This window comes from Oncorhynchus masou, chromosome 13 (genome assembly GCF_036934945.1).
Source record: "Oncorhynchus masou masou isolate Uvic2021 chromosome 13, UVic_Omas_1.1, whole genome shotgun sequence".
Classification (NCBI taxonomy): domain Eukaryota; kingdom Metazoa; phylum Chordata; class Actinopteri; order Salmoniformes; family Salmonidae; genus Oncorhynchus; species Oncorhynchus masou.
Window position 1 is genome coordinate 27,200,575 of NC_088224.1, and position 27,465 is coordinate 27,228,039.

Below are 27,465 nucleotides of genomic sequence, written 5' to 3' on the forward strand. Positions count from 1 at the left end.
AATTAAAGTGGAAAACCACAACTACAGGCTGATCCAACTTTGATGTAATGTCCTTAAAACAAGTCAAAATGAGGCTCAGTAGTGTGTGTGGCCTCCACGTGCCTGTATGACCTCCCTACAACGACTGGGCATGCTCCTGATGAGGTGGCGGATGGTCTCCTGAGGGATCTCCTCCCAGACCTGGACTAAAGCATCCGCCAACTCCTGGACAGTCTGTGGTGCAACGTGGCGTTGGTGGATGGGAGTGAGACATGATGTCCCAGATGTACTCAATTGGATTCAGGTCTGGGGAACGGGCGGGCCAGTCCATAGCATCAATGCCTTCCTCTTTCAGGAACTGCTGACACACTCCAGCCACATGAGGTCTAGCATTGTCTTGCATTAGGAGGAACCCAGGGCCAACCGCACCAGCATATGGTCTCACAAGGGGTCTGAGGATCTCATCTCGGTACATAATGGCAGTCAGGCTACCTCAGGCGAGCACATGGAGGGCTGTGCGGCCCCCCAAAGAAATGCCACCCCACACCATGACTGACCCATCGCCAAACCGGTCATGCTGGAGGATGTTGCAGGCAGCAGAACGTTGTCCACGGTGTCTCCAGACTGTCACTTCTGTCACATGTGCTCAGTGTGAATCTGCTTTCATCTGTGAAGAGCACAGGGCGCCAGTGGCGAATTTGCCAATCTTGGTGTTCTCTGGCAAATGCCAAACATCCTGCACGGTGTTGGGCTGTAAGCACAACCCCCACTTGTAGACGTCGGGCCCTCATACAACCCTCATGGAGTCTGTTTCTGACCGTTTGAGCAGACACATGCACATTTGTGGCCTGCAGGAGGTCATTTTGCAGGGCTCTGGCAGTGCTCCTCCTGCTCCTCCTTGCACAAAGGCGGAGGCAGCGGCCCTGCTGCTGGGTTGTTGCCCTCCTACGGCCTCCTCCACGTCTCCTGATGTACTGGCCTGTCTCCTGGTAGCGCCCCCATGCTCTGGACACTACGCTGACAGACACAGCAAACCTTCTTGCCACAGCTCGCATTGATGTTTCATCCTGGATGAGCTGCACTACCTGAGCCACTTGTGTGGGTTGTAGACTCCGTCTCATGCTACCACTAGAATGAAAGCACCGCCAGCATTCAAAAGTGACCAAAACATCAGCCAGGAAGCATAGGAACTGAGAAGTGGTCTGTGGTCACCACCTGCAGAACCACTCCTTTATTGGGGATGTCTTGCTAATTGCCTATAATTTCCACCTGTTGTCTATTCCATTTGCACAACAGCATGTGAAATTTGTCAATCAGTGTTACTTCCTAAGTGGACAGTTTGATTTCACAGAAGTGTGATTGACTTGGAGTTACATTGTGTTGTTTAAGTGTTCCCTTTGTTTAAGTGTTCCCTTTAAGTGTATATTTTGATTTGTTAAAAAAAAAAAGTTACTATATGATTCCATGTGTTACTTCATAGTTTGGATGTCTTGACTATTATTCTACAACGTAGAAAATAGTACAAATAAAGAAAAACCCTAAATGAGTAGGTGTATCCAAACTTTTGACTGCTACTAAATTAAATTGTTAAAACAGTATGTAAACATTATTAAAGTGACTAGTGATTCCATGTTTATATACATACATAGGGCAACAGCATCTTAGGTGCAGGGTTGAGTAACCGGGTGGTAGCCAGCTACGGACAGTGAAGAAGTTCAGGGCAGGGTACTGGGTGGAGGCCAGCTAGTGATGGCTGTTTTTCAGTCTCCACTTTGATGCACTGGCCACCTTCGGGATGATAGAGGGGTGAACAGCTCACGGCTTTGCTGGTTGATGTCCTTGATCTTTTTGGCGACATCGGGTGCTGTGGGTGTCCTGGAGGGCAGGCAGTGCACATGGTGATGCGTTGTGCAGACTGCACCGCCCTCTGGAGAGCCCTGCGGTTGTGGGCAGTGCAGTCGCCGTACCAGGAAGTGATATAGCCCGACAGGATGCTGTCAATGGTGCATCTGTACATTTTTGTGAGGTACTTACCCAGATAGACTCACAGCTGTAATCGTTGCAAAAGGCGAGTCTAACATGTTGACTCAAGTATTCAACCCCCTACGTAATTAAGATATATTAGGGTTTTATATTTCATTTAAAAAGAAAACAGCATGTTGTGTAATTGACAAGTAATGACATTTTAGTTGTTTGTGTGTGTATGTAGTTCAGAGTTGTTTGTGTGTGTATGCTTACACACACTGTATGCTATCTTCATCTGGTCAGACTGTGTTGAAAGGAGCTTGTAATTGGTTGCTGGGCTCCATGCCAAATTTCCTAATTTTCCACACACACACACTTTAATAGAACAGCTTAAAATGGCTTCAACAGCTAAGCTCCAACCTCCCATTTCACTCACTGACTTAAATGTACTAGTATTACTGTGCAGCAGTGTGCAAGCTATAAGCTACAGCCACTAGGTAGGTCACAGGCACAAGTACAACAGAATCATGTGAAATTCACATTAGTTGTGTTTGCTTGTATCATATTGTATTGAACAAGCTCAGGCTCCGGTGGTTGGATCTCATATATAAGATCAGTCGACTGGACACAAAGGGAATGTCTGTTAATTTCCTTTTATTTCATATACATATTAAAAATGTTTTTGGCACACTCATGTCTGTCTATAACATACATATATACACACACACACCTCTTAAATTATTTACTCCAAAACAATGTCATGGTAGTCTACTGTACATTGATAAAGGACACTAAAAGGCAATCTCGGTGCTTCAATTCACATTTGTCAGCTAAATCCACCCTTTGCTCCACTGCAAAAACCAGACCAAAGCAGGATCCAGTCCAGAGCAAAGTCAGGTCAGTTTGACATGTCATGATGTCACAATCTCCCTCCACATCTGTATGTCCGAGGCGCCGGCGAGTGGTCGTCACCGTTCGTGTTTCGACATACTTTCGCCTCTCTCTACCACGCTAACTCTGTTTCTCAGCTCCTTCAGCGCCACGTCCACAAAGAACTCGGCCATGACAGGACAATGGTCGGACGCCACCCCACCCCACGACCAGTTGTCAGGTATCCAGGGGTTGGTCAGGCCCTCCCGCACCACCACGCAATGACCTGCAAGGGGCAGCATATACATGGAGATACATACAGGTCATAGGTTAAACATTCTTGGTGGCACTCAAATCACCCCATACCCAAGCTCATCACAATAACAGACATGCAAATCGAGCATTCATGTGCCAATGGTTAGATTGGCATCTTATTGCAGTGGGCATAACTGGAACGGTAAGAATGCTACATATTCTGACACACAAAGTTACATCTGTAGACAGACAGACGTACCTGCGTAGATCTTCTTCAGTGACTTGCTGACCCAGATGTTGTCCAGACAGAGGGAGCCCTGGGGGAAGCGGGTGCTGATGTTGGTGAACATGTTGGGGGGAACCAGGGGGCTCAGCCGCTCCTTCCTCAGCTGATCGAGCTCACTGCTCTGGGGGGAAAGGCCAAAGTCCCCCAACACCACCAGGCCCTTCTGAACTGTCACACAGAAACCACAGATGGACATTAGCCATGTAGCGACGTCAAATAACCTCATGCAATAACCCACTGAGGAAGAGAAAGAGGGTAAGAATAATGAAAGAGGACATACGTTTTGAAAAGACAGAATAAGGGTGACCTTTAGCTACTGACCTTTCAGTACCTTCTGGATACTAGAGGTCAGTCTGTGGGCCTTGACTTCCTCCGAGTGGTGGTTCCTAATGTTGGACTCCTCAGCCCCAGACACGGTCGGAGCTCTCATGTGGACATTGACAATCGTCAGCTCAGACGTTCCAATCTAGTCACATATTAATCATTAACATAATGTTAGTCTCTCCGGCAGGACATTATATGGTTATAATGGTATTGATAGGGGCAATAAAATGAGTAATGCATTCTGTTACAGTCATTTTATGATCAACATTTCAGCATAAAGAGATCCCACAAAACACACACTCCCTGTTGACTTACATAAAAGTGGGCAAGATACGGCCGGGCGTGTTTCCCGTTGCCGTTGACAACAGGACTCTCCAGGACAGAAGCATCTTTCAGGTCGATCCCAGAAGAGCTGTCCCACAGGAACCCAGAATAACTGACTCCCTGATGGAAGAGATGACAGACAGACAGCAGTGAAGAAAGGAGACTAGTCAAACTTCCAGAAAACCCTTGAACCAGAATTGGAGTCAACTCAGTTTTCAGTGTAGTTCCCAAAGCCTGAGCTCAGTCTCTATATTACTAGGGAGAAGGGGGAGGCTAAGTGTCTCCTGATCTGCCCTCTCTAAATATAGAGAGCCTGGGGATGTCTGGCCTGTATACTGAAGATGAAGGCATGGCTGTATCTTCAGTTCTCCTCTCTGTTAGTTAAATGAGGTCTCTCACCTAGGGAAGTATAGGCCTCTCTGAGTTCTGGTGGGTCTGCCCCTGGGGCAGGAGGGGATCATGTGCTGGGGTAATGGGGGGGGGGAGAAAGAAACAGACAGACGTGTGTCATAGATAATTAAAGCCAGAGAACAAGGCCACTGCAGCGGAGCCTCAGACCTGCTGCTAATTCCATGGAACTTTCTAAACCGTGTGCAGAAAGCAGACACAAACACTTGCACAAAAAAACCGAATCAAATTGCACACCACACACACACCAAAAGCCATTATAAAAACTAATCGAATCGTACACGGAGATCCTGCTCTATAGTGAACAGGTCAGAGCAGCAGCAGAAGAGTTATAGCTCCATTCCAGAGCATCTTCACAATACAATACGGCTCCTTGACAAACTGCAGACGCTGACAGTGGCAGGACCAGGAGAGGGAGGCTGACAGTGGCAGAACCAGGAGAGGGAGGCTGACAGTGGCAGAACCAGGAGAGGGAGGCTGACAGTGGCAGAACCAGGAGAGGGAGGCTGACAGTGGCAGAACCAGGAGAGGGAGGCTGACAGTGGCAGAACCAGGAGAGGGAGGCTGACAGTGGCAGAACCAGGAGAGGGAGGCTGACAGTGGCAGAACCAGGAGAGGGAGGCTGACAGTGGCAGAACCAGGAGAGGGAGGCTGACAGTGGCAGAACCAGGAGAGGGAGGCTGACAGTGGCAGAACCAGGAGAGGGAGGCTGACAGTGGCAGAACCAGGAGAGGGAGGCTGACAGTGGCAGAACCAGGAGAGGGAGGCTGACAGTGGCAGAACTAGGAGAGGGAGGCTGACAGTGGCAGAACTAGGAGAGGGAGGCTGACAGTGGCAGAACTAGGAGAGGAGGCTGGAAGGCTGACAGTGGCGGGACTAGGAGAGGGAGGCTGACAGTGGCAGAACTAGGAAAGGAGGCTGGAAGGCTGACAGTGGCAGAACTAGGAGAGGGAGGCTGGAAGGCTGACAGTGTCCGAATTAAGAGAGGGAGGCTGGAAGGCTGACAGTGGCAGAACTAGGAGAGGGAGGCTGGAAGGCTGACAGTGGCAGGACTAGGAGAGGGAGGCTGGAAGGCTGACAGTGGCAGAACTAGGAGAGGGAGGCTGGAAGGCTGACAGTGGCAGAACTAGGAGAGGGAGGCTGACAGTGTCCGAACTAGGAGAGGGAGGCTGGAAGGCTGACAGTGTCCGAATTAAGAGAGGGAGGCTGGAAGGCTGACAGTGGCAGAACTAGGAGAGGGAGGCTGGAAGGCTGACAGTGGCAGGACTAGGAGAGGGAGGCTGGAAGGCTGACAGTGGCAGAACTAGGAGAGGGAGGCTGGAAGGCTGACAGTGGCAGAACTAGGAGAGGGAGGCTGACAGTGGCAGAACTAGGAGAGGGAGGCTGACAGTGGCAGAACTAGGAGAGGGAGGCTGACAGTGGCAGAACTAGGAGAGGGAGGCTGACAGTGGCAGAACTAGGAGAGGGAGGCTGACAGTGGCAGAACTAGGAGAGGAGGCTGGAAGGCTGACAGTGGCGGGACTAGGAGAGGGAGGCTGACAGTGGCAGAACTAGGAGAGGAGGCTGGAAGGCTGACAGTGGCAGGACTAGGAGAGGGAGGCTGACAGTGTCCGAACTAGGAGAGGGAGGCTGGAAGGCTGACAGTGTCCGAATTAAGAGAGGGAGGCTGGAAGGCTGACAGTGGCAGAACTAGGAGAGGGAGGCTGGAAGGCTGACAGTGGCAGAACTAGGAGAGGGAGGCTGGAAGGCTGACAGTGGCAGAACTAGGAGAGGGAGGCTGGAAGGCTGACAGTGGCAGAACTAGAAGAGGGAGGCTGGAAGGCTGACAGTGGCAGAACTAGGAGAGGGAGGCTGGAAGGCTGACAGTGTCCGAACTAGGAGAGGGAGGCTGGAAGTCTGACAGTGGCAGGACTAGGAGAGGGAGGCTGGAAGGCTGACAGTGGCAGAACTAGGAGAGGGAGGCTGGAAGGCTGACAGTGGCAGAACTAGGAGAGGGAGGCTGGAAGGCTGACAGTGGCAGAACTAGGAGAGGGAGGCTGACAGTGGCAGAACTAGGAGAGGGAGGCTGACAGTGGCAGAACTAGGAGAGGGAGGCTGACAGTGGCAGAACTAGGAGAGGGAGGCTGACAGTGGCAGAACTAGGAGAGGGAGGCTGACAGTGGCAGAACTAGGAGAGGGAGGCTGACAGTGGCAGAACTAGGAGAGGGAGGCTGACAGTGGCAGAACTAGGAGAGGGAGGCTGACAGTGGCAGAACTAGGAGAGGGAGGCTGACAGTGGCAGAACTAGGAGAGGGAGGCTGACAGTGGCAGAACTAGGAGAGGGAGGCTGACAGTGGCAGAACTAGGAGAGGAGGCTGGAAGGCTGACAGTGGCGGGACTAGGAGAGGGAGGCTGACAGTGGCAGAACTAGGAGAGGAGGCTGGAAGGCTGACAGTGGCAGGACTAGGAGAGGGAGGCTGGAAGGCTGACAGTGTCCGAATTAAGAGAGGGAGGCTGGAAGGCTGACAGTGGCAGAACTAGGAGAGGGAGGCTGGAAGGCTGACAGTGGCAGAACTAGGAGAGGGAGGCTGGAAGGCTGACAGTGGCAGAACTAGGAGAGGGAGGCTGGAAGGCTGACAGTGGCAGAACTAGGAGAGGGAGGCTGGAAGGCTGACAGTGGCAGAACTAGGAGAGGGAGGCTGGAAGGCTGACAGTGGCAGAACTAGGAGAGGGAGGCTGGAAGGCTGACAGTGGCAGAACTAGGAGAGGAAGGCTGACAGTGGCAGAACTAGGAGAGGGAGGCTGACAGTGGCAGGACTAGGAGAGGGAGGCTGACAGTGGCAGGACTAGGAGAGGGAGGCTGGAAGGCTGACAGTGGCAGGACTAGGAGAGGGAGGCTGGAAGGCTGACAGTGGCAGGACTAGGAGAGGGAGGCTGGAAGGCTGACAGTGGCAGGACTAGGAGAGGGAGGCTGGAAGGCTGACAGTGGCAGGACTAGGAGAGGGAGGCTGGAAGGCTGACAGTGGCAGGACTAGGAGAGGGAGGCTGGAAGGCTGACAGTGGCAGGACTAGGAGAGGGAGGCTGGAAGGCTGACAGTGGCAGGACTAGGAGAGGGAGGCTGGAAGGCTGACAGTGGCAGGACTAGGAGAGGGAGGCTGGAAGGCTGACAGTGGCAGGACTAGGAGAGGGAGGCTGGAAGGCTGACAGTGGCAGGACTAGGAGAGGGAGGCTAGAAGGCTGACAGTGGCAGGACTAGGAGAGGGAGGCTGGAAGGCTGACAGTGGCAGGACTAGGAGAGGGAGTATGGAAGGCTGACAGTGGCAGGACTAGGAGAGGGAGGCTGGAAGGCTGACAGTGGCAGGACAAGGAGAGGGAGGCTGGAAGGCTGACAGTGGCAGGACTAGGAGAAGGAGGCTGGAAGGCTGACAGTGGCAGGACTAGGAGAGGGAGGCTGGAAGGCTGACAGTGGCAGGACTAGGAGAGGGAGGCTGGAAGGCTGACAGTGGCAGGACTAGGAGAGGGAGGCTGGAAGGCTGACAGTGGCAGGACAAGGAGAGGGAGGCTGGAAGGCTGACAGTGGCAGGACTAGGAGAAGGAGGCTGGAAGGCTGACAGTGGCAGGACTAGGAGAGGGAGGCTGGAAGGCTGACAGTGGCAGGACTAGGAGAGGGAGGCTGGAAGGCTGACAGTGGCAGGACTAGGAGAGGGAGGGTGACAGTGGCAGGACTAGGAGAGGGAGGCTGGAAGGCTGACAGTGGCAAGAGTAGGAGAGGGAGGCTGACAATGGCAGGAATGCTGACAGTGGCAGGACTAGGAGAGGGAGGCTGGAAGGCTGACAGTGGCAGGACTAGGAGAGGGAGGGATTTCATGCCGACAGTACTGGAGGTCAGAGGTGAGTACAGGGCTGGGAGGCTGACAGTAAGTGTGGTCAGAGGGGAGGACTAGGAGGGTTTGTTTACTGACCCCCCTCCACATTATCTGTATTATCCTTCTTACTTGACAGGAGCCATCAGGCACAGAGAAAGAATAAAGCTCAAGTTTACTTCAAGGGTCAATTTCAAGACGGGCTTCCTTGGAGGTTAAACACTGCTATCTAGTCCTTGTGGTGTTTGGGAACACAGAGTGTGTGTGCCCTCAGAGATTATTAATGGTGTTGGACAGACATTATGGGAACAGAAAGGGTCTCTCTAAGGGTCCCATAAATCAACCAGCTTTAATCATACTGTACTAGACCATCTGACCTTTGACCACTACAGCAGGCCTTAGATCAAGGGACCTATTGTGCCACATCTGATCACTGTTAACAGACCCTTAGTAAAGAGGTTATGTTTGAGCGTAAAGGGTTAGCACATTTTTCAGTAATAATGTCTGTTTACTTCTGGGCTGTGTGAACTAATTGAGATGGGTGGTCTGTTTCAGATGGGATGTGAGATTGTAAGAGGGGCTGGGGTGGAAGAAACAGAAAGAGAGGGGAAGAGAAGCAAGAAAGACAGAAGAAATGTTTGTTTCGTGCAGTGAGGTCACAAGTATCCTTACCTTGTTGGACAGTGCTGTATGTTTCTCAGAGACGATACTCTTCCAGACCCCCCGTGGTCCTCTCCACTTCCTCACGCTGTCCAACGAGCCCTGGTTCAGTTCCACACAGAACTGCAACACAATAGAGGGATTTGTATTATTACACAACACCAGACTGGACAGAAGACCATAGAAATAGTGTAGTAGTCATTCAGTCATTCTATTTCTATGCAGTGGGCAATGCAATGGATGTAGGGGAATGTTAAACAGCAGCTGACTGGAGATAGCAGTAATAGATCACAACTACTGTCAACACACTATTTTTGTCTCTGCGTTTATTTATCCGCTACAATCGGTTTTTAAAATAGCCACAGCAGATATTTAACGACTTGAAATTAGCACCGTTTTTGGTATGAAGTGAAATGACTCCTCAAATGACACCTTTTGAAATGACCTAAAATAGTACCATATGATTTGGAAAGAGAAGAAAAATGACCAAATGTATTTTAGTGTGCCTCAGACACCAGCAGTGTTGTAATGTGAGAGGTCACTGAAGAAGTTGGCAGTGATGGAATGGGAGAAGAGAACTTGGTTTTGTCTGGCATTCCTTGACTGACCTGCTACCAGGTCCCAGAGGGAGAGCTTCCCTATGGGGGCATAAGAAGAGGGCCCCTTCCCTGGCTCTTACCTAGCCCTCACCTCCACCCCACCCAGGGAGATTGTTGAAGGCAGTGACATGAATTAACCTATAGCACAGCTGTCATTTCATGCTGGTTATATCCACTCACTTCCCTGTCTTCCTGTTGAGAGAGAAAGAGACACCTCAGCAACTGTCATTGATCAGGTCAGTTCCCGGTCTCTCATACTGCTCCTATTGTCAGTCTGACTTTCTCCTACTAAGGGGTGTTTGTGTGTCCTAATACTGTCTGCTAATACCGTCTCTCTGACTGGGGAAAGAAAGCTACCTTTACCAGTGACTATCATCAATAAATACCCCATCATTCTCTCCTGCAGGCCCTATATTAATGTCAAGCACCAACTCCAGCTGACACAGTGCCAAGCAGCCTATAATAAAGGATGCTAATAACATTTCAAAATGGCAGCCGGTAGAAAACAAACAATTTACTATCGTCATTACGCCTGGATCCGGCAGAAGCGGAGAGAGATGAGGATTGATGGAAGGCAGCTATTTCTAGGTTGAACAAACCCACAGCCATAATTCAACCAGTGATGAACCAAGACGTGGGTATAGAGGCGGCCTTGGTACAGCTCCCAAAACCTCTATGTGAGCTGTGTGTGTGTGTGTGTGTGTGCGAGAGAGATATACAGACATATCTTACACCCTGTACCAGTCAAAAGTTGACACATCCACAGTACTCATTCCAGGGGTTCTTATTCGGACTATTTTCTACATTATGGAATAATAGTTAAGACATCAAAACTAAGAAATAACAAATATGGAATAATGTAGTAACCAAAGAAAAATGTTAAAATCGAAATATTTTGTATATATTTCTATTAGGTTCTTCAAAGTAGCCACTGTTTGCCTTGACAGCTTTGCAAACTCTTGGCATTCTCTCAACCAGCTTCATGAGGTAGTCACCTGGAATGCTTTTCCAAAAGTCTTGGAGTTCCCACATATGCTGAACACTTGTTGGCTGCTTTTCCTTCACTCTGCAATCCAACTCATCCCAAACCCTCAATTGGCTGAGGTCAGGTGATTGTGGAGGCCAAGTCATCTGATGCAGCACTCAATCACCTCTACTTCTTGGTCTAATAGCCCTTCCACAGCCTGGAGCTGTGTTGGGACATTGTCCTGTTGAAAAACAAATGATTGGCCCACTAAGTGCAAACCAGATGGGATGGCGTATCGCTGCAGAATGCTGTGGTAGCCATGCTGGTTAAGTGTGCCTTAAATTCTAAATAAATCACAGACAACGTCACCAGCAAAGCACCCTCACACCTCCTCTTCCATGCTTCACGGTGGGAACCACACATGCGGAGATCATCCGTTCACCTACTCTGCGTCTCACAGACACGGTAGTTGGAACCAAAAATCTCAAATTTGGACTCATCAGACCAAAGGACAGATTTCCACCAGGATAATGTCCATCACTTATGTTTCTTGGCACAAGCAAGTCTCTTCTTATTGGTGTCCTGTGATTCACAGTCTCCTCTGAACAGTCGATGTTGAGATGTATCTGTTACTTGAACTCTGTGAAGCATTTATTTGGGCTGCAATCTGAGGTGTAGTTAGTTGCCAATTTCTGAGGCTGGTAACTAATGAACTTATCCTCTGCAGCAGAGGTAACTCTGGGTCTTCCTTTCCTGTGGCAGTCCTCATGAGAGCCAGTTTCGTCATAGCGCTTCATGGTTTTCGTGAGTGCACTTGAAGAAACTTTCAAGGTTGTTGAAATGTTCCGGATTGACTGACCTTCATATCTTTAAGTAATGATGGACTGTTGTCTCTTTGCTTATTTGAGCTGTTCTTGCCATAATATGGAATAGGGTCTTTTACCAAATTGGGCTATCTTCTGTAAACCACCCCTACCTTGTCACTACACAACTGATTGGCTAAAATGCATTAAGGAAAGAAATTCCACAAATTAACAAGGCACACCTTTTAATTGAAATGCATTCCAGGTGACTACCTCATGACGCTGGTTGAGAGAATGCCAAGAATGTGCAAAGCTGTCATCAAGGCAAAGGGTGGCTATTTAAAGAATCTCAAATATATTTTGATTTGTTTAACACTTTTTTGGTTATTACATGTTTCCATGTGGAATTTCATAGTTGATTTCTTCACTTTATTATACAAAGTAGAAAACAGAGAAATTTAAGAAAAATCCTTGAATGAGTAGGTGTGTCCAAACGTTTGACTGGTACTATATGTGTGTGTAATCACCTAGTTAGCACACAGATGGAGATTGCCATCTACAGTAAACTAAATGTTTTATCCCGGAATGAAATGGAGTCAAATTTTTCAATTCCGTAAAGGTAATTATCTAATTGAAGTTGATCGGTGTTGATCAATACTGTGAATGGGGGCCATAAAATAATTTCTGGTCACCATGGAGACCACGGATGTGTAGTGCAGTAAAAAGGGAGGCGCTGTGAAATATTTCTTAAATCTATCCTGAATGTGTTTATTCTGAATATGATCGAGTCGCATTATTAAAAAAATAAAACTACTTTAACAGGTTACTCCCTACAACCACAGGCAGACTGACAGTCCATTTTCTCCAGCTCAGTTATAGTCCCTCAGTCTCTACTCTGCAGCAACGCTTGAAACATGAGTAGACAACATACCACTTCACACACTCAGAAGGGTTGGGATTCAAAGCATAACAGTTAAGATTTTCCAGACCCTGTCGATTTGTTGTTTCTAACCGATATGCTGCTACTGACGTAGATTTCCAGTGGCCAGAATCCTCTTGGTATGGATAACAGTCCAGCTGGCTGGCTGGCACACACACACACACGCACGTGCGCACACACACGCGCGCACACACATGCGCGCGCACACACACACGCGCACACACACACACACACGCGCACACACACACACGCGCACGCACACACGCGCGCACGCACACACACGCGCACGTTTTAGCAGCAGTGAGTAAGAGGAAATTAAGCTTCATTTCCAATCGTTACAAGTTTTAATGGAAATAAGGAATAATTGCTGTGGCAAATAAAAACATGTCCATTGCCCACCATGTTGCGTCAATAGATAATATAGGTCTGAGGGAAAGAATACAGAGGAAGTGTGTAGGAGTGTGAAATAGGAAGAGAGAAAGTGTGGGTGTGTATTAGTGTGTGTGAGAGTGAAATGGTAAATAGTGTGGGTGTGTTGTGATGTAACCAACTGGCTAGATGATGGCTACCCCACCATGTTACTCTACTCCTGCATGTTGTTTAAGCCACCTCTGGGTCAGATTTAACCCATGGTTAAGGATAACACTGCGCTAAGAAAATGTGTGTGTGAAAGTCCCTAATGTCAGTCAGAATCAGCCCTAATGTCACTCAGGTGGACAAAGTCGTGGTTTTGAACTTCAAACTAGCGAAGTCTGGTAAACAACTAGAATAAGACCAAGACTGATATTTTGGGGGAAAAGACTCCTCATCGCTCAGTAATTCACCAAACCACAGAAGGTTCCTTAGCTACAAAACAGGGGAAAAAGTGACTAATACTGCTCCATGTGCTTAGTGACTAAACAGTGAAACATGTCAACTGTTAGTAAACATGCCAACTCAAACTGTCGGTTTAGTCAGTGTGTGGTGCGTGATGCAGCATCACAGATGTAGACCTTTGATGTGTTTACCATATAGAGATTAAAGGGAAACATTATGGGGGGGGGGTTGGTCGAGTGGCAGTGTTGCCGTCCCTGAACCACATTGTTCTGGAGGCGGAAGTTCAATCCCCCGTTCCACCACTCACTTGATCCCTCTCATTCATCTCCCCGTCTCATTTTAGAATCTTTATCAGTTCTTGACACAAATCTGTGCACCTGGCACCTACCATACCCCATTCAAAAAGGCACTTAAATCTGTTGTCTTTCCCATTCACCCTCTGAATGGCGCACATACAGCATCCATGTCTCTATTGTCGCAAGGCTTAAAACTCCTTTAACCTGTCTCCTCCCCTTCCTCTATACCGATTGAAGTGGATTTAACAAGTGACACCGATAAGGGATCATAGCTTTCACCTGGATTCACCTGGTCAGTCTGTTATTGAAAGAGTAGGTATCGTTAATGTTTGTACACTCAGTGTATGTATTTTGACATTTTAATGTTACTCCCATGTAGGCCTGTATTTACAGTTATATATTGTTTTGTCTTATCATGGGGAAACTCTCCACTGCAAGTTATGAAACCAGAAAAGGTGATTTCAGTTTTTGAATTTTACAGAATATTCCAAGTTGTGAAATTCCGGTGGGCAGTTAAATGTCTACAGGGAGTTGAGGAATGGAGGGAAAAGACAAGTAAGACCGGTGTGGTGTTGGAGTCGTGACTGAGACCATTTCTGGGAGCTTGAGGAGACTGTGGGTTTGGACATAATGGTTCTGATTTCACATTCACACTTCGTGACTCACTGGCTACCTTGTACCGCAGCGATAGAGGGAGGGAAAATTTTATCTGTAGAAGATGAGGAAAGAGAAAGAGCGAGATGGATCATTTCTCTTTATAAAGCATCCTCCAATTCAGCTCTCTTCTCTGCCTTAGGAAAGAATATCTTCCTCTCACCTCCATTTTCTCTCTCTCTCTCACTCTCCTTTCCTCTCTTTTTTTTAGAAAGAAATGATCAATCCCTCTCTTCAGAGAGGAGCTTTCACTCTAACTCTCTCTCTCGCTCTCTGAGAGACAGCAGCTCTGCTCTGTCGACCTAGTTCTCTCTCCAGGAGCGCCTCACGTTCACATACTGTACCAGACAGACCGACAGACGGGGGGGCGGCTCATCTCTCTCCCTCTCATCCCAAACAGCTCCTACAGCTGTTACTAAAAGTCTGCTCCAGCACTGATATAAACAACACAACATTATAAAACTGGGTGGTTCGAGCCGTGAATGCTGATTGGCTGACAGCCAATTTTGGTGTATCAAAACATGATTTTTATTTACTGGTCTAATTATTTGTGTGACCATTTTATAATTTATAATAGTAATAAGGCACCTCGGGGGTTTGTGGTATATGGCTTTGCGTTGTGCCTAAGAACTGCCCGTCGCCGTGGTATTTTGGCTATATACCAAACCCCCTCGGGCCTTATTACTTAAATATAATTTACAGACACTGGTTTAGGACCTAGACAGGGTTCCTAATAATCTCCAATGCCAACATACAGTGCCTTCTGAAAATATTCAGACCCCTGGCCATTTTCCACATTTTGTTACAGCCTTATTCTAAAATTGCTTCATTAAAACAAATTCCTCAGCCATCTACATAGAATACCCCAAAACGACAAAGTGAAAACAGGTTTTTAGACATTTTTGCAAATGTAAAAAGACAATTTTCTAGGAGACACGAAATTGATCTCAGGTGCATCTGTTTTCATTAATCATCGTTGAGATGTTTCTACAATTTCATTGGAGTCCACCCATGGGAAATTCAATTGACTGGACACGATTTGGAAAGGCAAAAACCAAGCCATGAGGTCGAAGGAATTGTCCGTAGAGCTCCAAGACAGGATTGTGTCGAGGCACAGATCTGGGGAACCATCTCGGCAGCACTTCTTCCATTTAAGAATGATGGATGCCAGTGTGTTCTTGGGGCCCTTCAATGCTGCAGATATTTTTTGATACCCTTCCCCAGATCTCAACACAATCCTGTCTTGGAGCTCTACGGACAATTCCGTCAACCTCATGGCTTTGTTCGATCTTGGATATGTGCTATAGCATCATGCTGTGGGAATGTTTTTCAGCAGCAGGGACTGGGAGACTAGTCAGGATCAAGGCAAAGATGAGCAGAGCAAAGTACAGCAAGATCCTTGATGAAAACCTGCTCCAGAGTCCTCAGGACCTAAGACTGGGGCAAAGGTTTTACCGTCCAACAGGACACAGAGCCTAAGAACACAGCCAAGACATCGCAGGAGTAGCTTCGGGACAAGTCTTTGAATGTCCTTGAGTGGCCCAGCCAGAGACCAGACTTGAACATCTGGAGAGAACTGAAAATATCGGTGCAGCAACTCTCCCCATCCAACCTGACAGAGTTTGAGAGAATCTGCAGAGAAGAATGGGAGGAACTCTAAAAATACAGATGTGCCAAACTTGTAGCTTCAAACCCCGAGTGGCGCAGCAGTCTAAAGCACTGCATCTCAGTGCTAGAGGCGTCACTACAGACACCCTGGTTCGAATCCAGGCTGTATCACAACCGGCCGTGATTAGGAGTCCGGTAGGACGGCGCACAATTGGCCCAGCATTGTCCGGGTTTGGCCGGTGTAGGCCTTCATTGTAAATAAGAATTTGTTCTTGACTGACTTGCCGAGCTAAATAAAGGTTCAATTTAAAAAAGCTAAAATGAATTATCCATGTAGATTCAAGGCTGTAATCACTGCCATAGGTGCTTCAACATAGTACTGAGTAAAGGGTCTGAATACTTATGTTAATGTAATATTTCAGGTTTCTATTTTTTATAAATTAGCAAAATTGTTTAAAAAACAGTTTTTGCTTTGTCATTATGGGGTATTGTGTATTGATTGATGATGGGGGGGGGGAAACAACATTTAATCAATTTTAGAATTACATTGTGTCGATTGATGTTATGTTACCATCACAAAATGTGGAAAAAGTCAAGGGGTCTGAATACTTTCTGAAACACATTGTATACTTCTGAACACACAAATGATCTTCAGAGTAGATCTGAAATCTATAGATCTATTTAACTAATTGAGTGGATGTTCACCAGACAGTCTCATATTGCTTCATTTTCGTACATCAGGCAGTCCTTAGAGAGAGGACCTTCTCTGACTTCTCTGTCCACAGCTACATTATCCTAACCTCGTGACCAAAGTAGAGCGCAGACATACATAGAGAACCCCTAATGGGTTGAGGACATTACATAACATTCAGTAATAGGGAATCAGGTTATTCTTCCAGGGCAGTGTCTCTTATCTCCTCACTCTCATAAAGAAGACACCCTCTCTCCCTCTCTACACGTAGCAACCACCGACTTATTTATAGCGGTGAAAGCACAGGAGACTGGCCTCACAAGTTCACTCTAAATTTAAGCCTGGAAATAGAATATAGTTTACACCGAGGGAGCCAGAGAGAGAGGGGCAGAGCGCAAGAGCGAGAGGGGCAGAGCGCAAGAGAGAGAGAGCGAGAGGGGCTGAGCGCAAGAGCGAGAGGGGCAGAGCGCGAGAGGGACAGAGCGCAAGAGCGAGAGGGGCAGAGCGCAAGAGCGAGAGGGGCAGAGCGCAAGAGCGAGAGGGGCAGAGCGCAAGAGCGAGAGGGGCAGAGCGCAAGAGAGAGAGGGGCAGAGCGCAAGAGAGAGGGGCAGAGCGCAAGAGAGAGGGGCAGAGCGCAAGAGAGAGGAGAAAAAGCAGGAGATAGAGAGCGAGAAAGAATTGTGCATAATTGAGAAAGAACAGAAGGTTAAGTGGGTGGGTGAGAGAGAGAACAATGGAGGTTCTCTACATGTTTTTAATGACAAGAGCATCTCACAATTATCACGAACATAAAGATTCTGTACTGGTGGATTAATCGGTACACAGAACTTTGCTCCCCAAATCAATAAGTTATTTGTTCTAGTAGGTGAAGAAAGGGATTGCTACACTGTACCTTGTCAAGGGCTTCCCGATCTACCAGGTCTTGTACTGCCAGTAACTTGATGCTGGAGAGAGAGAGAGAGAGAGAGAGACACGGATGCATCAACAAAACAGAATCTTCTCTGTTATCGAAGCTGACTTTTGTGTTATTAGCCATATGATAGGGTAGTATATACACACACCAGTTCTGGTAATAGAGGAGGCCACTGCATTATTAACACAGAGGGCCTCCCTACACATCCAGGATCCTCCTGATTCTACAACACATAACACGACTCAGTCTTTTCCCTGTGTCTTAAATGGAATACTATTGTCCCTGCATAGTGCACTATACACAGCGGCTCTCATCCAAAGTAGTGCACTAGGGAATAGGGTGCCATTTCGGATGCATACAACATTTATTATGCAGAGAGAGACGGGGAAAAGTAGACTTTGGACTGCAAGCCCAGGAGATTGTACATACAAACACATTGGTGCAGAGATGGGGTGGAACCTACTTTACGAGCCCATAAACATTCATCTGTTTACTTTCTAATTGTTTTTCCAGCCTACTAGTCAGCGTGATAAAACAAAATGGCAAAGCATAAGCACTATTTTCTCTCCCCCGTCCTGGTCCTCCATCCTGCTGCACACACACACTGTTCTCAACTCCCCCTAACACACTCAGATTCACACAACTGCTGGCTATTAACTAAATGAGCAAACAAAATATTCCTCATTGGTTCACTGACTCAGACTTGTTTTTAAATTAACCCCAGAGAAACCTAATTTGGTAATAGCATTTTTTTTTTTTTTACATAAAAAGGTAACTTCAACAGAGAGCTCAGACTATGGACTAGAGTTGTAACAGACGAGGTAAAAACACTTTGGCCTATTTCACAGATGAGATTACACACACACACACACACCTCCCCCTGTGTGGATATGTCTCCTCATGCATAACTGCACTGCACATCGTCGGTCACCATAGCAACCAAGTACAGTGTTTTATGGCCCTCTGTCCACAGTATTGATCAAGGCTGATTAACTTTAATTAGATCATTAAATCTAAGGCAGTGAAAAACAAGACTTTTCTCCAGGCTAAAAAAAACCATGTAGACTAGTGTATTTTATGCCTATTGTGATGAGACTCTCTCTATATGCTTGGTGATAAACACCCCCCCCCCCCCCTCCCCACTCCAACCCACTAAAAAGGAGGCAGCTACATGAGGTTGCTGTGGCCCACATGTACTACATGAATGAATAAAACCTGTTGGGATAACAGTTATGAAGTCAGACACAATACAGGTATGTGAATCCAGCAGAATCTATAATACCACAAATAATGACAGGGTAGGCTGCTCTGCTGACACTGACAAACTGGGAGTAATAGAAAAACGGCCTTGTCTAGAATGCAATCAATCTAATCAAGGCCTATGAAAAGGGGAGACACATACTGTAGGCTATGACGTTTAACCTGGAGGAAATTGTCAAAAAAATTAAAAATAATTCAGGAGAAAGGACTCACCCAATGAAGACCGTGAATAGGTGCACTCACCGGGGATATTTCACCTTTATTTAACCTGGTCGGCCAGTTGAGAACAAGTGGCAATAAAATAAGCTATTGAACAAACAGTAGCCAACTGGGATTTGAGGATTTTGGTAACCTAAAGAAAGAGACAGGTTTGAGCTTCTTCTTGGTCTCCTTTGTTTTTCTAGCGATTGTATTTTGAAATATTGCCATAGGCTTATTTAAGATGCTTTCACTGAGCCGCAAATCAACAAATCAGCCATTTGAAATGCAGCGCACGCTGCCCAAATTGCACACTACCCCGACTCGAGATTATGCCCTGGCCATGCGATTTTCATACAATCGATAGCCATTTTTTAAAGAAGCTAATGATCCTCTGTGGCTTAATTCATGCTCCCTGGTGTAGTGCTTCTTGTATAGACAGGAGTAATTTTATAAATTTGTCAAGGTCAATTCAATTTACTTTAGATGAAGCTGCATAAAACAGTTCGCCATTAGGCTAGTAGGTTTACACGGCCAAGTTCAAATGCCGACATCAAATTCAAAGCGATCGGCTCACGGCCTAAACAACTGACAGGTGGTGCCGAAAATCTCCACTTTCTGTGGCACACAGAGTCAAATCATTTCAATAGAACAAACTTCACGTCAGGACTGGCAACCAAAGTGAATAATTAATGTTTGTGTGTTATATTAAAACAGGAGGGAGTCAAATGTAGGCAAGCAAACGTTTCAGAACAACTAGTCGAATAAGACATGGGAGAGAGAAGACAAATTTTGGCAAAGAGACTTATTTATAGACTAATACAGTTGAAACAAGTAGCCAAACCGAAAACCTCACTAGTGCCTCCCCCGCGATCAAACCGCAGACATCACTAGTGCCTCCCACGCGATCAAACCGCAGACATCACTAGTGCCTCCCCCGCGATCAAACCGCAGACATTACTAGTGCCTCCCCGCGATCAAACCAACATAAAATATCAAATGAAACGCAGCCTAACATGATCATTGACAGCTGCCTTGAAGGACACAAATAAAAACATGCTTTCTGCTACTAAGATCAGTGAAATGGAGGCTAAACTGCCAGTGAAGAGCAGAAATCAACGAGCAAGTCACTGCAATGACGAATTGAGTGTGTGAGCGTTCACGCAAAGGGGGGTAGAATTCTGGTAGGGGGAGATTTTCGGCACAACACCGGCAAACTGTCTGGCACGTCTCTGCTTCTGCTTCCTTAGAAATGTGAGAAATGCGTGCAGGCTGGCAGCTTCTCTCCAAGCGATGCTCCGCATTGTCCTCAAGTAATCCTTGATAAGCAACCGTTGCATTTTAAATTGTGATTAAAATCATTTACAGTCTACTTTTTTTGAGGCCTACTTTTCCATTTTTTGGTTTTGAGCTAGGATATGGTGACCTGGGGTCTCGTACATGAATATGTATCAGCAGACAGGACACCTAGATTGATTCTAATTCCAGCGTACAGCTCAGTCACCGTGGATGTGAATGGAGAAGTAGACTGGTGACCTTGGGAATAGCAGGATCAGTGCCCTGCCTCCCTCTACTCCAAACGCGTCTCAGTAGGTCGGTGGTTTCCCAGCGGTTATTACAGGACATTACGCAACACGGCTGTTGAGTCTGTTCGAACTTTGACCCTTTATGCCACGCAGCATAAGAGCATCTGCTAATATAAATGGAAACAATGCACATGTCAACATTAGCCTCCCGGTCTGCTCTGTGCGGGAATGATTGGGTGGAGGAGGGTCACTGGAGCACCTCTTCCATAAAAAGAGGGAGGAAATGAAGAGCATAAAAAGACAGACGACAGATGAGACTAAGCTGATAACAGACAAGAGTCCCCAACTAGGGATGAGACTATTTCAGTCATATATAGACTGATAGTAAACGGAGACAAATTACTACAATGTACAATGGACCCATTTGCAAAAAGTAACACTCCAAATCCAGCACTTCAGAAGCATTTATTTTATCCTACAAATACAGATGCTTTTGTTGCCATCTTCAAAATGGTTTGATGCTTTTGTTTACCCAGCACAATGTTTTTCCACCCTGCCCTAACACACACATTCTTTCATAATAGATTGTGAGAGATAGATGTTTGTGGTCTCTTATCAAAACAGGAACTGTGGAATCAGTGATTGTGAATAGAAACAGGTCTGGAGCCAGAGCTCTGTAGGAGGGTGACGACACCCCTTCCCCACTGTAGGTGTGATCACACAGAGGCTCCACTGGCTCCCTTGCACTGACCACAGGTGACCTGGCCACAGTGCAGAGAAAGGGCCTGATGTGACCATGACCATACAGAAGAGCGTGTGTGTGAGACATGATAGCCTGTTCAAACTCCTCAAATCGTCCCCACAGCCCAACAGGAGGGGCAGGTTAACAAACGAAGGCAGGCACTGAAAAAATAAACTAAATAATGACAGAAAGAAAGCTCTACTGCAAATGTACAAAGTGAGAGACCACAAGCACACACACACACACGTGTAAAAGGATGGAGGGGGCTTGCAGCAAAGGTCATACAAAAATCCACACTAGAGGTCGACCGATTAATTAGGGCCGAATTCAAGTTCATAACAAATCGGTAATTTTGGAAACAGATTATAGCCGATTACATTGCAATCCACGAGGAGACTGCATGGCAGGCTTGACTACCTGTTATGCGAGTGCAGCAAGGAGCCAAGGCAAGGTGCTTGCTAGCATTAAATATATCTTACAAAAAACAATCTCAACATAATCACCACTTGCTTCTACACTTGCAAGGCTTGCTGTTTGGAGTTTTAGGCTGGGTTTCTGTACAGCACTTTGAGATATCAGCTGATGTACGAAGGGCAATATAAATAAATTTGATGACTAGTTAACTACACATAGTTGATGATATTACCAGTTTATCTAGCTTGTCCTGCGTTGCATATAATCGATGTGATACCTGTTAATTTATCATTGAATCATAGCCTACTTCGCAAAACGGGTGATTTAACAAACGCATTCGTGAAAAAAAGCACTGTCGTTGCACCAATGTGTACCTAACCATAAATATCAACGCCTTTCTTCAGGGTCAGGGTATATGCAGCAGTTTGGGCCGCCTGGCTCGTTGTGAACTGTGAAGACCATTTCTTCCTAACAAAGACAGCTAACGGGATGATTTAACGAAAGCGCATTTGCGAAAAAATAATTATTGCACGAATGTACCTAACCATAAACATCAATGCCTTTCTTAAAAGCAATACACAGAAGTATATATTTTTAAACCTGCATATTTAGTTAAAATAAATTCATGTTAGCAGGCAATATTAAACTAGGGAAATTGTCACTTCTCTTGCATTCATTGCACGCAGAGTCAGGGTTTATGCAACAGTTTGGGCCGCCTAATTTGCCAGAATTGTACGTAATTATGACGTAACATTGAAGGATGTACAATGTAACAGAAATATTTAGACTTATGGATGCCACCGGTTAGATAAAATACGGAACAGTTCCGTATTTCACTGAAAGAATAAACATTTTATTTTTAAAATGATAGTTTCTGTATTTGACCATAATGACCAAAGGCTCGTATTTCTATGTGTTAATTATAATATAGTAAAGTCTATGATTTGATATTTGAGAGAGCAGTCTGACTGAGCGATGGTAGGCAGCAGCAGACTTGTAAGCATTTATTCAAACAGCACTTTGATGCGTTTTGCCAACAGCTCTTCGCAATGCTTCAAGCATTGATCTGTTTATGATTTCAAGCCTGTCAACTCCCGAGATTAGGCTCGTGTAACCGATGTGACATGGCTAGCTAGTTAGCGGGGTTCGCGCTAATAGCGTTTCAAACGTCACTCGCTCTGAGACTTGGAGTGGTTGTTCTCCTTGCTCTGCATGGGTAACGATGCTTCGAGGGTGGCTGTTGTCCATGTGTTCCTGGTTCGAGCCCAGGTAGGAACGAGGAGAGAGACGGAAGCTATATTGTTACACTGGCAATAACAAAGTGCCTATAAGAACATCCAATAGTCAAAGGTTAATGAAATACACATGGTATAGAGAGAAATAGTCCTATAATTCCTATAATAACAACCTAAAACTTCTTAATTTGAGACTAAATTGATTTGATTGATGTATTATATTAAGTTACAATAAAAGTGTTCATTCAGTATTGTTGTAATTGTGATTATATCAAATAAATAAATGTAAAAAGATTATTAAATAAATAAATAAAACCGGCCGATTAATCAGCATTTTTTGGTCCTTCAATAAATCTGTATCGGCGTTGAAAAATCATAATCGGTCGACCTCTAATCCAGACTGCCGCAGAGAAACAGAGAGATAGCAGGGCCACACTATATGCAACTCAGAGAAAGAGAGATAGCAGGGCCACACTATATGCAACTCAGAGAAACAGAGAGATAGCAGGGCCACACTATATGCAACTCAGAGAAACTGGAATACCTCAATGTCATCATTACAATGAAGAAAATATCCAATGTCAGGCAGACACTTAGAATGATTTACCAGGTGAGGAAAACTACACATACACACTGTGAATACACAATGAAGGAAATGAAGTCTGTACTTATAGTAAATCTGATAGGACATACTATAAATTGTGTAAACTAAAAGTAATGAGCTCCAGCACCAAGGTCACCTTGGACTAATCCTGTCTCAGAGGGTACTGTACTAGATCGTGGTGTATGAGTGCAATCTGGTTTGTGAGATGGTGTATCAGTGTAGACTGGTTTTGGACCAATTGAGAATCAGTTTAGTGTGTTCCAGTGTAAAATGGCTAACTGGTTACAGTTAGAGGGACTGGCACTGACAGAAGCAGTGTTTTCTGGGTAATGCCTCTCACTCACGGTCTGTCCTTCTGTCGGTCACAAACTGCTGTCCTAATGGAATTTTCCACATGAGCGCCTTCTCCCTCTGTGCTCTTAACACTCCGCGTCAGCCACACACACACACAGAGCACAACCTTCCCAACAACACACACAACCTCAGCATCAATCCCGAGTCACTCTCACACACACACAATCACATAATACGCTGACAGGGCTGAGAGAGAAACTGTGCCTCTGATAGCTCTGGATTTCGTTGGGATACACAGAGGGTGTTACCATAGCAGCAGAGTCCAGCACATAGTCATGATGTCTGTTCTGGCAGTCAGTCTGCTCCGTTCTGGCACTTCTGTGAGTCGGGGGAACAGACCTGCTGCTGCAGGTGAGATGTAGCAGACCTTCCCATCATGCACTGACAGGGATTAACATGGTTAGTGGCAGGTAGGCAGCGCCAACAACACCCAACCCCCGGGTGCTGAACACCCACCTCCCTGCTTGGAATTCAGACCTGCTGGGTCAGGACTGAGGTGTGGGTTGGGGAGGTAAAATCTCAACTACTTCAGCTGGCTGGAAGTTGTAAGTGTTCTCACACACACATACCTGGAAAAGCAGGACAGCTAGATTGGTAGAGAGAGACGTGAGTGTTGTGACAGTTAACAAAGGAGCTTCAGTAGGTGAGATCTATACTAGCCATGTCATTCAGGCATGCACACATTTACCAACATCATACCCTTATCGTCTGGGTTAAGGGCCTGTCAGCTAGAACAGGCCTGCTAAATGGGGTCATTCCATTTGATTTCAATCACTTGACAGAATCCCTTTTGTTTTAAACAAAACTTGCCATGCCCATGGGAGAAGATCAGAAAATGACTTTTTGGACCTGAATGCCAAAGCAATTAGGAAATAGAAGTCTTAAAAGTTGACCAATTTTCCATTACCCACCCTACCACGAGACCTCCATGTCTTCATCACTGGAAAATATAAAAGGTTGAGAATGATATCCTTTAAAAGGCTTATCAAACTATTCTATATTTCTTGAGAGAAAATACATTTTTAACTTTTTATGTAAATTATCTAAAAACGCGTAAACTCTGCATATGTTGTAGCTTAGATCCTATTTTACATTGAGGTGTTCGTGTTGTGCCCACTATCAGTTGAGACACAGCATGCTCTTGAACACAGAGTGGGTGTCATGTTTTGGCTGTACTAAAATGAGAAAGTTGATATTTCAACTTTCAAAATGGTAGCACAAAGACAGTTGGAGGACCACACATAAGAGAATGTTAACTTGAATGGGAACATCAGTTGCTTTAAATACCAATCTTCCATAGGACATCTACTGAAATAGAGATATTCACATTTAAGTTGACATTTGACGGTGGGTGGTCCGGCATCTTTGTGATAGCAATTAGAAGTGAGCATTTTTAGTCAATTAAAATGTCAATGGTCATGTCCATTCTATGAATTCTATTTCTATGATTGAAATGACACTCACCCTATATTTAAGAGCATGCTGTGTCTAAACCGATGGTGTGAACAACAAACACCTCAGAATATATCAAATAGGGTCTAAGCTACAACATACGCAAAATTGAAACAGATAGATAATTGACGTTAAAAGCAGTGTAGGCTCCTCAGAGGACGAAGGGGAAGACCATCCTCAGTGAATTTCATAAAAATTAATATTTAAGCATTAAAAGTAACCCTTTTTATATAAAACTAAATATAATCACGTCATCAAATAATTGATTAAAACACAGAGGACAGCCAGCTTCCATCTTCCTCTGTGTACATTGATTACAATACAAAACCTAGGAGGCTTACGGTTCTCACCCCCTTCCAGAGACTTACAGTAATTGTGAGAACTTCCGGAGGACATTCTTCAACCTATCAGAGCTCTTGCAGCATGAACTGACATGTCATTCTCTTATTCTGATTGCAGGAAGCATAAGCTACAGCTAGCTAGCACTGCAGTGTGTAAAATGTGGTGAGTAATTGACTCAAAGAGAAAAAGACAATAGTTGAACAAATACATTTCTTCCAAAATGAAGCAAGAGAGAAATAGAAAAAGAGATACAGTGGGGCAAGAAAGTATTTAGTCAGCCACCAATTGTGCAAGTTCTCCCACTTAAAAATATGAGAGGACTGTAATTTTCATCATAGGTAGACTTCAACTAAAACAGACAAAATGAGAAGAAAAAAAAAATTGTAGGCTTTTTAATTAATTTATTGGCAAATTATGGTGGAAAATAAGTATTTGATCAATAACAAAAGTTTCTCAATACTTTGTTATATACCCTTTGTTGGCAATGACAGAGGTCAAACGTTTTCTGTAAGTCTTCACAAGGTTCACACTGTTGCTGGTATTTTGGCCCATTCGTCCATGCAGATCTCCTCTAGAGCAGTGATGTTTTGGGGCTGTTGCTGGGCAACACGGACTTTCAACTCCCTCCAAAGATTTTCTATGGGGTTGAGATCTGGAGACTGGCTAGGCCATTCCAGGACCTTGAAATGCTTCTTACGAAGCCACTCCTTCATTGCCCGGGCGGTGTGTTTGGGATCATTGTCATGCTGAAAGACCCAGCCAGGTTTCATCTTCAATGCCCTTGCTGATGGAAGGAGGTTTTCACTCAAAATCTCACGATACATGGCCCCATTCATTCTTTCCTTTACACGGATCAGTCGTCCTGGTCCCTTTGCAGAAAAACAGCCGCAAAGCATGATGTTTCCACCCCCATGCTTCACAGTAGGTATGGTGTTCTTTGGATGCAACTCAGCATTCTTTGTCCTCCAAACATGACGAGTTGAAATTTTCTATTTTGGTTTCATCTGACCATATGGCATATAAATGGAATATTCTTCTGGATCATCCAAATGCTCTCTAGCAAACTTCAGACGGGCCTGGAGATGTACTGGCTTAAGCAGGGGGACACGTCTGGCACTGCAGGATTTGAGTCCCTGGCGGCGTAGTGTGTTACTGATGGTAGGTTTTGTTACTTTGGTCCAAGCTCTCTGCAGGTCATTCACTAGGCCCCCCCGTGTGGTTCTGGGATTTTTGCTCATCGTTCTTGTGATCATTTTGACCCCACGGGGTGAGATCTTGTTTGGAGCCCCAGATCGAGGGAGATTATCAGTGGTCTTGTATGTCTTCCATTTCCTAATAATTGCTCCCACAATTGATTTCTTCAAACCAAGCTGCTTACCTATTGCAGATTCAGTCTTCCCAGCCTGGTGCAGGTCTACAATTTTGTTTCTGGTGTCCTTTGACAGCTCTTTGGTCTTGGCCATAGTGGAGTTTGGAGTGTGACTGTTTGAGGTTGTGGACAGGTGTCTTTTATACTGATAACAAGTTCAAACAGGTGCCATTAATACAGGTAACGAGTGGAGGACAGATGAGCCTCTTAAAGAAGAAGTTACAGGTCTGTGAGAGCCAGAAATCTTGCTTGTTTGTAGGTGACCAAATACTTATTTTCCACCATAATTTGCAAATAAATTCATTAAAAATCCTACAATGTGATTTTCTGGATTTGTTTTCTCATTTTGTCTGTCATAGTTGAAGTGTACCTATGATGAAAATTACAGGACTCATCTTTTTAAGTGGGAGAACTTGCACAATTGGTGGCTGACTAAATACGTTTTTGCCCCACTGTAGTTAGCAAATGCAGCGAGCTAGTTTAGCCTACTGAAACACCCTGTTCAAAAAGAGGGATGCTATGTTAGCGAGCTGGCTATCGCTTTCCAACATAACACTGGAACTCTTCCAAGTCAAGGTAAGCTTTTGGTTTTACTCATTTATTGCCACCGGGGCCCTCCGGTGTAACTGCTTACTGACTGTACAATAAGAGAAAATTAGAGTATCATGTAGTAGCCTAAACCTATCGCTGTTACATTGAACTGGGTAATTGAATATGAATGAGAGTTATCCAACATGCTGTAATAGAAATTAGGCCATGCTCATGAAA

At 45.6% G+C, this 27,465-nt stretch overlaps 1 protein-coding gene across 1 annotated transcript in view; it reads right to left on the reverse strand.

Moving 5' to 3' along the window:
• Window positions 1–2,581: 2,581 nt before the first annotated feature.
• Window positions 2,582–27,465, reverse strand: part of LOC135552029 (endonuclease/exonuclease/phosphatase family domain-containing protein 1-like) — a 31,905-nt gene continuing 7,021 nt past the window's right edge. The window contains exons 2-7 of the mRNA XM_064983387.1: window positions 17,181–17,232; window positions 8,927–9,037; window positions 3,995–4,123; window positions 3,677–3,821; window positions 3,329–3,523; window positions 2,582–3,100 (exon numbers count right to left, since the gene is read on the reverse strand). Coding sequence (XP_064839459.1) covers window positions 2,913–3,100; window positions 3,329–3,523; window positions 3,677–3,821; window positions 3,995–4,123; window positions 8,927–9,037; window positions 17,181–17,232 — 820 coding nt within the window. The 3' untranslated portion in view covers window positions 2,582–2,912. The remainder of the gene's footprint in view (window positions 3,101–3,328; window positions 3,524–3,676; window positions 3,822–3,994; window positions 4,124–8,926; window positions 9,038–17,180; window positions 17,233–27,465) is intronic.